Here is a 12,691-nt window from a genome sequence, read left to right as displayed (position 1 = left end):
TTTGGCTGGGAGGTTTCAATCAAATTTAATGAGTAGAATGTGTGCAAAGGTTTCATGTCCTGTGTTATTCTCTCTGTAGGGCAGTGTAACATGCTGCACATTGTTGGTAATTAAAAGTGATTACAAACTGGAATGTCATCTATTCATTGTTTTCACACTTGTCTAAATAATATGATTGCAAACACTGAGTGTTATTTACTTACATACAGGCATTTGCAGAACCTGTGAGATATTTGGTGTGGGTCAACTTGTGCTGGCAAGTTTGAAATATGCCGAGCATAAAGACTTTCAAGGACTAAGTGTCACTGCAGAAAAATGGATACCCCTACGAGAGGTAGGTTTATTTTCAGCATTCCATGTGATTTAAGTAATTTCTTTTATGGGAACACAAAATATATTTCTATTTTGTTAAATACAAGTAAAATGTTGTTACTTATATCTGCACTGCTCCATATTGATAGAATGGCAATAAATCATATCAGACAAATGCACTTGCATTTGTTTCATGATCCAATTCAAGATGGACAAATGGCAACTGTCTCAAAGTAAAAAATGTATGAAAATCACACATTTTCACCAATCAGGAACAGAGTCTCAGTATTGTCTGGATGGTTTCTAATTGGGTACATAACAATAGAACCTTGTTGCACTACATTCTTAGTCCCTATTTGGACAAAGTCCAAAACCAGGAACTATTAATTTTGGTTAAGTCCATCCTTGTGTGTATTCGCCTGTCCATCCGACCGTCCATTGACCAATTCAAACCTCACATAAAGACAATGTATGTTAACTTTACATATGCACACTGATTATCTTTGTGATTTGGTCAAATATGTATGACTGACAGCCATTTTAGTCACTGTTCCTCGGAGATGAAAAAAGCGATTTCATTCAAACTTTGTATGAGGATCATGCATATTGAGTTACGGGTGAACATCACATTGTTTCACTACTCATAGTTATTACTGTAGGTTGTTTGAATTGATGGCCATTCTGAAAAAATCCTAAAATTGCAGTCTATAAATGTTTCTGGAATTGTTGTCTTGAACATATACAGGACGATTTCATTAAAACTTTGTATGAAGATTATGCATTACTGGGTTAAGGCTACACATAATTTGTATGTATTTCACTTCAAATTTTGTACACAACTACTATACTCAGGATGTGTTATTTATTAGTGTAGGCTTGGATTGACTTTCGTGTGTGCATCCGTACATGTGTCCATCTGTATACAGCAGTATCTCAACTCTCATATGTGTGAAGAACCGATCAAACTTCATACATACATACATAAGAAATTATATTTTGACATGTGCTCATTTCTGGATTGGTTATGAGTGGATATAATTAGTAGAGTTGACCACTCATTTAATGATGGTCATTTGCAATGGTCCCACAATATACAAAAATGAATGTTATTTCAAGAGGTATTGTAAAAATACTACTGAAAAGACTTATTGGGTGTTTTGGTTGGAATATATTTTCACTGATTTCAGACAAGTTGAATAAAAAATATAGGAAAAAGGATATATTCATTGGATTTTATTTTCACTGAATCATTCATTTTACAGTAGTACATATGACCACAACGTCATGCTAGTTGAATTTCGAGTTAATGGCCAACTCCTACTATGAGGTAGCAGATACCTGATGGTGGAAATTGAAGTGTGTGCGTTTGTATTACCAATGACATACCATCCCTTACACTATCTATGTTTATATGATTGACTGATAACTACCAATCCTATCCATTGACCTACGATTGACCTTTCTAGCTATGTATCATCAAACTGCTATTTAATCACATTTTGTCTGTAAAATCCGCAGGTGAAAGCCAGTGCTTTGAAAGACTATTTATTAGAAGTGAGAAAAGAAGGATATACACTGATTGGTGTGGAGCAAACTGCCAACAGTCACTGCTTAACACAATACCAGTTTACAGATAAGACTCTACTTCTACTTGGGTAGGTATCTCCATATGCTGACATAATGTGATAAGAACAGTACATGTCTATGCCTGTCCAGTACCAGCTACCAGACAAGTGGCTCTCAACTCAGTTGAAAATCCCAGTTAACTTTAATATTTATGAGTTGCCAAAAATAGCTGCCAGCTTTGATGGTATTTATGGAGAGGCTGCAGAAGTCATTATGTTGGCCATGATTTATGTGTGATTGTCATGCTATTAGGTTACAGTGATGTGTTGCCTTACCCAAGGCATGTGAATACCTACCTTTGTACAAAAGTTTTGGGACAAATCATTTCATAACATGGGAGAGTAAGGTAGAAAAGGTTACCGGTAATTGCTACCAGGTTATTTTGTTACTGACGTTGATCTCCTTCATAAAGATGTATGGATAGTGACCATTCATAATTACACCACCGTATATCAATCCCATGTTCTTGTAGTTACTCACAGTCACAAACTGTATACCAATCCACTTCTATGTTCTCCTACTACTTATAACAGTTGATCTCCCAGTTACTGCATGCCATGACAGACTAGTCTTTATATTTCAATGATTGAAGTAAACACATTGCAACATTAACTTTTTTATTATTCACTTTAACTACCCACAAAACTTGAGATGATGATTTATTTTTATTATATTTTAACTGCCCCCAAAACCTGAAATGATTTATGTTCTGTTTTGGATGTGAGTATTCTACACATGTGGTGAGTTCTGTCTGGGTTAACAAACTGCAATTAGTGCACACTGCAATGTGTATCTACTGTATTTACTCTATTACATAAATTAAAATGGTATTTCTGTGATCAAAATAAATAATAATTTAATATAAAACAATTTTTACAAGTTTATATACTCTTCTAATGGAGCAAATACAGTAATGGAATATTCATTTTGACTCTACTTTCTGGTTCCTTTCTGTCTGTCAGATAAATTATCATTTGGAAGTTGTTTACACTCTTTATGTATCTTTTACTCATTATCTCTATGGAAAAGTTACATTGCATCACTACATAATAATTTACTGTGTTACGGTCAAATACTTTATTTAGCTTGAATTAATTTTCGCTCAATAGACTTTTGGATGTTTTGTATGGAATCTTCATATTTCGGCTTTGCAACTTGAGTGATATATTTAGTCATCATTGGAGAAATATTGTTCAAACTTGGTTACTGGCGCAGTCCAGATTGGTTTGTGATTTGATACAAAATGGTTCTCATCTTGTTTTATTTTCATGTATCCGTATCTTGAATGTACTTTGACTGAATGTACAATGACTTGTTTACACATGCATTGGCTGATTTTATTTATTACCATTTCTCTGACATACTTCTGATTGATTTCAAGAACTTTATCATAAAAAGAAAAACAAACTGCAATTGAATTGCAATTCAATGCAGAGTAAAACCACTCAAGTCTTCTAATTTGTTCATAAATAGTTAAGTTTAATAGTTTAATTAATTATGCTAAGCATATGCAAATATATGGAGGAATTCCATGATAAATTTTGGCAAATTACTACAATTTAGCTAATTGTTGATTCTAATTGAGTAAACATGTTTACAGAATAAAAATGTCACAGACAGGAAGTTTGTTTGTACTTTGTTTCACTGATTGTAGCCCATGTTCTGATCCTGATAAAAAGGTAATTATCACATAGGTCTCATCACTGTTGATGATCATGGCTAGACATACGACGCTTTCAAGGTAACTATGCTTTGTTGAAAACAAAGTATTCAATAGTTCATAGCATCTAACTCAAATACTTAGCATGAAAGCTGATTCTCATGCACCGTCTTCGCAAGCATGTGAACTTCTGATATCGCTAAACCTTTACCCTTCCTGTATCCAAAATATTTACAATGAATGGGCATTGGTATTATTTTATCCTTGATTTATCATCACTGATATTTCTCATATAGTTCTCACTAGATAATATCCTGTGTTGAAATAACCACTTTTATTGTCTATTACATTGTTATATTTAGAAAAAATGGCTCCCATTAACATAAATATTGACCACAAAGACCAAGCTTTTTACATGTTTTGGTGCCGCACCCCCAATGAAAAATGTCAGCTGTGAAAATGTTTTTGATAGCAGTGCATTTGGATGATTGCCAAGAGTGGTAGTTACATCACTGAATAGTGACCCTAAGCTAACTTATGTCTTTCATTCACCACTAAAACTTCTCAAATGACCTCCCCCAATTCACCATTGCTCATTTTGATCCCATGTTTGGCTGAAAATCATCTTTGTTTTTATGAAAATATTAAACATAAGAAATTTTGAAAACTTATATAGAATTATATGTTTCCCTCTTTCGGATGAAGTCTGTAAATGAGGACAAATAATTTTGGTTCTGTTCTTTCATCCATTCATGTGTGCATCAGAAGCCATTTCTCATACTTGCTTTGACCAATTACCATTTGATAAAATATGGCAGACTGGTGGCCATTTTGTTCTTCTAAATTGCTAAATTGTGATACTTAAACTTGTCCAGGGCTGCATTTCTGAAGACGATTTCATTAAAACTTTGTATCATGATCGTGCATATTGGGTTTACCCCGGTACATGTATATCATAGTTTTTCGTGATTCAAACAAACCAGAGGCCATTTTGTTTCTATTTTGTTTCTATCCATGCTGATTCTAATATATTGCCTGATTCAATTGAAAATACTATACTATACTACTATACTAATACTAGGTTATACCCTAGGTTGTATGGTATTGTTTGATTTGATCAAAAAATTGGCAAAACTGACAGCCATTTTGTCTAAAATCATAAAATCTGTAAACATGTTCGTAACTGTTTCTTAGAGAAAACAGGACGATTTCGTTCACAATAAGTATCATGACCATACATATTGTATGTACGTCATATTTTTTTCAGAAATTCAAACAAAAATGGCTAACATGTGGTTTGTACTGATTACTGATAATGACTACTGGTAAAATTTATTTTAAAGTACATTTTACAGTAATAATATTTATTATGTAAGCTGGATGCCCAGTGCTACTTAAATCATGCATGTACAGTTGTACAATAAAACAAGACAAATTACAGAAAATGTGAACTAAATAGTGCTACATGCCTGAAGGTGTGATGAGGGTGTTAAAAATGGTTTAAATTGCTAAAAGGGATGCATGTTCTTTTTATACTTGGAAGGGTTACCTTTTGACCATTTGTTACGATTACTTCCAAGTTACCCCTTTATCACTCCTTGGTAATTCTTCCTCTCTGAACTGGGTTAGGTACTCATCAATAATTGACAATGTTTAACTAACCATACCACCCCTATATTACTGTTAATGGAATAACTCATCCATGTAAAACCTAAAGGTTATACCATTGTTTCCGCTAAAATTGATCCAATTTTTTGTATACTAAGTAACTCGTGTTATTGTAAGTTTACATTAGGATTAGTAAACAGTCCTGGACACTTTGTTTTTGTTTTCGTTTAATTTGATACACGACTAATTAAGATGGTTTGTCATATATACAATAACACATTCAGTCTACTTACTGCCATATGTAACAATTAGTGTCCTGTCGATGGTGATTTATGTTTCCAAGATTTGTGTTGTTTTTAACTCCAAAGAAGTATTGTCCAGTGTATAGTGTGAATATATCACATGCAACTCAGCAGAGCAATAACAAAAAGCACCTGTTTGCACATTAATGAAAAGTTCAGTGTCAATAATATAATGATAGACATATTTAGACTGGACATCTTGTCTTGTCTATATTGACCCATTTCTATTATGTGACAATACAGTGATCACATTTGTCTGGACTTTCACTGACCTAATCACAACACTACCTATTAGGGCAAGAAAAAAATATGTGTTTCTGGTCTTTACATGAACAAGTTAAATATGTGTGCTTCACATCTGGGCCTTATGTATTCAGTTCCTTAATCTTTTGTGTTGGAGTTGAAATTTCAGTCTGTCGAGTGTACACTCTACCGTTTTACGCTGTTAGAAGCACATCTATAATACAAATGCTCAAAGACCAAAACTTGCATTTATTGTGTTACGGATTTTTACATTATGACTTAGTTTTGCCATGTCACATGTCTGTCATTTAAAAAAAGCACACGCACTACTATGCACTTACGTATGCTAAAGATAAAAGTAATTTAAAAAAAGACATATTTCAATGATCCGGTATAAAATATAATGTTTATGTGCACTTCTATTGGAGATGTGCTTTTAATAGAACAAATATGGTATGTGTGTTTGTCAAAACCGTTGACTAGTTTGGAATGCAAATTTGCATACACAGCTTTTTGGTGAGCTCCAGGCCTTATTAGTTTTTTTTTTAAATATATACATATTAATTAGGTAATTTGCAAAATAATTAACTAGTTTTATCAAGTTGTTTATGTGTTTTCACAACTGTTTTGTTCAGTTTCATATCTTAGACTCAGCATAGTACATTACTTGAACAAAATATTTTCCCATGAAAGAACTGTTTTGATTGAACATCTTGAAATCGGCAAACTGCAGAGCGTAAGTGAAATTATCCATGCCAAAAGTGTATTATGTCCACAAGCAAATAGTTATGTCTCTTGTTTGCTGCTGATCACTGGTTAGCGAAAATATGTGACAAAAAAACAAACAAATCCAATATGATTTTGAGCAAAGTGCTGCCTTGTATATATTTTGCTTTGGATTGGTGTGCCTCATTTTTGACATTTTCTGCAATTTGCTGGCGAATTCCCCAAAGGTTGCTCAGTGGAATAATGTTTTTGTTGTGTTAACACCGGAGGGCAGGCAATGAGTTGGGATGTTTCCTGTTTTTAACCTATAATGGATAATAATTTGGATAATAATTTATTTGTAAAGCTAGCTAGTTAAGTCTCTTATATTAGTATTACCGGTACTAATTGTCCATAATAACTTAGTGTTAACTTTACAACACCATAGTTGGTATCTTATTTTATATACCTTTGTTGTACTTCTGTCAGATTTATTCATTTTATGACAAAATTTTCAGTTTACTATTTTTTGTAAATACTTAGGTGATTGAACGGATATTTTCAGCTTCTCAAAACAACCGTATTGCTGTATTTGGTTGATTCATGTAGGTTTCCCTCTCTGCTTTCAATGGCTACTTTCTTATAATAAGTTACTTAATTGTATTCCTAACAAACCTACAATTTTATACTGTGGATCAAGGTGTAAAATTTGTACTGTTTTTTTATTTGTTGAATGCAAAAGGAACAGCTTGTGAATAAAATAAGAAAAATAAAAGATTATATTTTAGCAAAAATCAACTGATCCCAAGAAATACATTGATTCTGTGTAGAAAACAGCCATATTACCTGATAGTAGTTATTTCTTGCTAGTTGTGCAATAATTCAGTGTACTTAAGCCCCCCCCCCCTTCCAATTGTCTTGTAAACATATCCACACTTTTAATTGTTACTGTGTCCCACTGACATCAACGTGTTGTCAAGCATAGACAGTTAAACGGCAAGCACTACCATATGTACTCATGGTGTAGCTATTTACATCAAATAATATATCGTAAAGACTGACCTAAATTTCTCCATTCGGAATCTGAGAGAAAAACATCATAAATCAGTGCATTGACTTATTATTGTAATTCACATGACTGTTATGGTACAGGAGTAGATTGTATAATAAGTCACATGACTGTTATGGTACAGGGGTGGATTGTATAATAAGTCACATGACTGTTATGGTACAGGGGTGGATTGTATAGTAAGTCACATGACTGTTATGGTACAGGGGCAGATTGTATAATAAGTCACATGACTGTTATGGTACAGGGGTGGATTGTATAATAAGTCACATGACTGTTATTGTACAGGGGTAGATTGTATAATAAGTCACATGACTGTTATGGTACAGGGGTAGATTGTATAATAAGTCACATGACTGTTATGGTACAGGGGTAGATTGTATAATAAGTCACATGAATGTTATTGTACAGGGGTGGATTGTATAATAAGTCACATGACTGTTATGGTACAGGGGTAGATTGTATAATAAGTCACATGAATGTTATTGTACAGGGGTGGATTGTATAATAAGTCACATGACTGTTATGGTACAGGGGTAGATTGTATAATAAGTCACATGACTGTTATGGTACAGGGGTAGATTGTATAATAAGTCACATGACTGTTATGGTACAGGGGTAGATTGTGTAATAAGTCACATGACTGTTATGGTACAGGGGTAGATTGTATAATAAGTCACATGACTGTTATGGTACAGGGGTAGATTGTATAATAAGTCACATGAATGTTATTGTACAGGGGTGGATTGTATAATAAGTCACATGACTGTTATGGTACAGGGGTAGATTGTATAATAAGTCACATGACTGTTATGGTACAGGGGTAGATTGTATAATAAGTCACATGACTGTTATGGTACAGGGGTAGATTGTATAATAAGTCACATGACTTATGGTACAGGGGTAGATTGTATAATAAGTCACATGACTTATGGTACAGGGGTAGATTGTATAATAAGTCACATGACTGTTATGGTACAGGGGTAGATTGTGTAATAAGTCACATGACTGTAATGTAATGTTACCAGGGTAGATTTTGTAATAAGTTGCATGACTGTAATGTAATGTTACCAGGGTAGATTTTGTAATAAGTCACATGACTGTAATGTAATGTTACCAGGGTAGATTTTGTAATAAGTTGCATGACTGTAATGTAATGTTACCCGGGTAGATTGTGTAATAGGTCACATGACTGTAATGTAATGTTACCAGGGTAGATTTTGTAATAAGTTGCATGACTGTAATGTAATGTTTCCAGGGTAGATTATGTAATAAGTCACATGACTGTAATGTAATCTTACCAGGGTAGATTTTGTAATAAGTTGCATGACTGTAATGTAATGTTACCCGGGTAGATTGTGTAATAGGTCACATGACTGTAATGTAATCTTACCAGGGTAGATTTTGTAATAAGTTGCATGACTGTAATGTAATGTTTCCAGGGTAGATTATGTAATAAGTCACATGACTGTAATGTAATGTTACCAGGGTAGATTTTGTAATAAGTTGCATGACTGTAATGTAATGTTACCCGGGTAGATTGTGTAATGAGTCACATGACTGTAATGTAATGTTACCAGGGTAGATTTTGTAATAAGTTGCATGACTGTAATGTAATGTTACCCGGGTAGATTGTGTAATAAGTCACATGACTGTAATGTAATGTTACCAGGGTAGATTTTGTAATAAGTTGCATGACTGTAATGTAATGTTACCAGGGTAGATTGTGTGATAAGTCACATGACTGTAATGTAATGTTACTGGGGTAGATTGTGTAATAAGTCACATGACTGTAATGTAATGTTACCGGGGTAGATTGTGTGATAAGTCACATGACTGTAATATAATAGTATAAATTGTAACAATTATTTGTCTGTAAATGTAATTCAGAGAATGCTGGGACAGCAGATATTTTTAGAGAACTGGTCTAATGATCTTATTTCTATATTGTTTTACAGAAATGAGAGAGAAGGCATCCCAGTAGAGCTGATACAGTTATTAGATATGTGTGTTGAGATCCCACAGTTAGGTGTGATACGCTCCCTTAATGTACACGTCAGTGGGGCACTATTAGTCTGGGAGTATACAAGACAACAATTATTGAAAGCAACATAAATAAATCTCATGTCAGTGGAGGGGGGGGACTAGTAAACTTTGCATCTCCAAATACAGAGAAATTATTCCAAACTGACATTATGGTTTGTTAATCTTAACTTTTTATTGGCATTCAATCATGTACATTTCTAATAAATCAAATCTGGTGTTCAGATAGTATGCAAAGTAAAACACAAATACACAAATCTAGATTACTAAACTATTTACCAAAAACTATTTACTATTACTAAAAATGGTATTTGTGTTCTATCCAGGCCTTGTTTTACCATACTTGGACACAGCAATTCCATACTTGAACTGTCAATAAAACAACCCAAGTAAATATGCAAATTAGATTGTAGTCATAAGACCAAGAAATCATCATGTGTGTGTGTTTAGATGGATAAATGTAGCAATCCTTCAATTTGTTTTGGAATGTGTTTTAACAATTTATAATTCACAAAAATGTAGACAACTCACATAATATAAATTTCTACTGAAGAAAAGACTATCAATATTTTTAAAGTCAATTGGTATGCATATTATTAATTGATTGATTTACATATCTAATGATTAACCACATTCTGGATTAAATACTGATACTATAATTTACATTAGTGTTTTTCTGAATTTCTTGTGTCAGCGAAAAGACCTGCTGTCCTACAACACAGGTCACAGTAAATTTCACACAATTTTGTCATGTGCATGAATGCCGTAAATTCATTAAATTGTGAAAGTTCATAGCAGTGAAAATGGTTTACAGTTTGTAATAAGAGTGATAACTTCTCATTGTGACTCTGATAACTGTTGTAAGGCTATACTTGTGAACCTAACCCATCTATTTATTGGACCATTGATAAGTAACTTATATTTTGAGTTTACTGGATTGAAAAAATATATATGTATTTGTGGAGTGAGTTATACAGCAACCTGGAAATAAACTATTTTTATTTCTCATCTCATCTCAAGAAAACTGAATAAATGTAGATAAACTGTTAAATATGAATATCATTGTTTTAAAAGGAAGGGGGTTGCCACCTGTGCACATGCAAGAAATGAGTCCTAAGCAATGATAACAATGCACGCTAGAAAAGCAAAGGCTTGTCGGTAAACACATGTTTTTAAACAAAGAAACACTATGTTTGTCTGCCATATGCACAGGTGACGACTCACATGCTTTAATTATTGGTCTTTCTATAGATGGTTCTAGACATAAACTAAATTTTATTCAAACAGTGTTGTACATCTTTTAGACAATGGTTATTAAGGTGCACAGAATATTCAATATTGCACCCAAAAAAGACTGTGGTGATGACACATTCTTGTTTTTGAAACTACCCTTAAGTACTTCTTGGTACATGCATGCAGATCATTATATAGTTGACTGCATGGAGTAATTCACACCTCAACAAATGGTCACTTCTAGACTGCTCTATGACATGTAACTGATAATAGTGATTGTCCACTGTCAATTAACTGCTTATAATATAAATGTATCTTTTCATGTGACTATCATATTTGCTCTATTAGTAGCACTTGAAATACAGACATGTTTCATGTGATGGTCTAAATAAGTACAGTATTTGTTCTATTAGAAGTCCTTCCAGTGAAACAAATATAAACCAAAAATCACATTTGTTTTGTACTGAATCATTAAAATATTTATTTTTGAAAATAGAAATTTACATGAGTGCATGCACTACTAATGGAATGAATACAGTTTGATAATTCAGTATACAACAAAAGTATTTTCTGTTTTATATGCACTTCTAACAATGGGAAATTCTTCAGATGGAATTCGATTTTTGTTTTATTTATGGTTCAGTGTCTTGATGATGCCCTGTCCAATACTGAAACTTTAATCACATCAACACAAACCATATCTTATGAATACTGTAACTGTTAAAAAAATGATATTATATGTCAAATCACATGTTTCCAATAAAATAAAGGCCCAGGGCAAGTTGTTGAATTATGTAATGTATTTCAGAGTTTTTCCATGAATAAAAAGATGCAATTTTAAAGTTGCTTTCTGAGAGCATTTATAGAGGTTTAATATGTGCTCATTATCCGGGAGAAAAATGAAGATTTGGAATTATTACAGCTTGCATTAATTCAGAACAAAGTTGAATCACTCTCGATCCTTGCTTGCACTCAAAAGAATTATTAAAGGAAATTCAAACCAGAGTTCCTCCATAGTAGTAGGGAACTATGTTAGCACACACAATCAAATTTGAAGCTGAAACCACTGCCAGCCTTGAACTTGCTGTAAAGCATTGCACTTTAAATGTTTACTTTTAAAAGACTGCTGCTGTGTGAGGGGAAATCAAAGACAATATTCTTTTCTAGTTTCTTATTCAAAATGAATAAGTTCCATGGGGATCTACCATGTGCTAGCTGGTATCTCCCATAACTGTGACTTTCATGCTGATATTAATGCCTTTGAAGCCACTTATAGGAAATGATTAATACACTGTATCACTCCAGTCGGTAAAACATGGAATGTTCCTACTATGGAGGATGCAAGTTTTGCAATGTACAGGATTATAGCTGGTTGTACAAGATTAATTGTTCAACTGAAATAATTCAGTTTATTGTCCCTATGGCTATAATGTGTGTAATGTCTTAACAGCCTTGAAATGACACTCCTGTCAAAGATCTAGCATTCAGTAGTGATAGTGTTCTACCATGGAGCTAAAAAGAGAAAAAGGTCACAACATTTTAGTTCTTTTGTCTACAGCTCCATCTACTACTTAGACTTACCAGCAATCTTCATCCAAATAAATCATAACTCTACCTGTCCCAGGGACTTGTCCTAATTACTTACTAGTGGTGCCTAGATTATCACTTGTAAAGAACTTAGTAAGTATTATTTCTAAATGCATGTTTTGTTACAAGACCCATGCTGTGATGACATGACTCCGATTGTTGACAGTTTGGTAAGAGGATTAATAAAGTGATGAAAGTCGTTCACACGTTTATGAATGGCTTTGTTGAGCGCCTCACCTGATTGGCAGATGTATATTTACCTGTCCCTCTTTGTGTGATTTCGGTTGATCCTCTGCTCAAATG

General features: G+C 33.4%; 1 protein-coding gene across 1 annotated transcript in view; it reads left to right on the top strand.

Annotated features, from left to right (window-relative positions):
* The window catches only part of LOC100369882 (tRNA (guanosine(18)-2'-O)-methyltransferase TARBP1-like), a 56,376-nt gene extending 44,716 nt beyond the window's left edge, over nt 1-11,660 (top strand). The window contains exons 23-25 of the mRNA XM_078013611.2: nt 210-334; nt 1,831-1,967; nt 9,484-11,660. Coding sequence (XP_077869737.2) covers nt 210-334; nt 1,831-1,967; nt 9,484-9,640 — 419 coding nt within the window. The 3' untranslated portion in view covers nt 9,641-11,660. The remainder of the gene's footprint in view (nt 1-209; nt 335-1,830; nt 1,968-9,483) is intronic.
* Nucleotides 11,661-12,691: the final 1,031 nt, after the last annotated feature.

The sequence above is a fragment of the Saccoglossus kowalevskii genome, chromosome 2 (genome assembly GCF_978046115.1).
Source record: "Saccoglossus kowalevskii chromosome 2, keSacKowa6.1, whole genome shotgun sequence".
Lineage (NCBI taxonomy): Eukaryota > Metazoa > Hemichordata > Enteropneusta > Harrimaniidae > Saccoglossus > Saccoglossus kowalevskii.
Note: the sequence above shows the minus strand (reverse complement) of the source record. Positions and strands in the feature narration are given on the sequence as shown.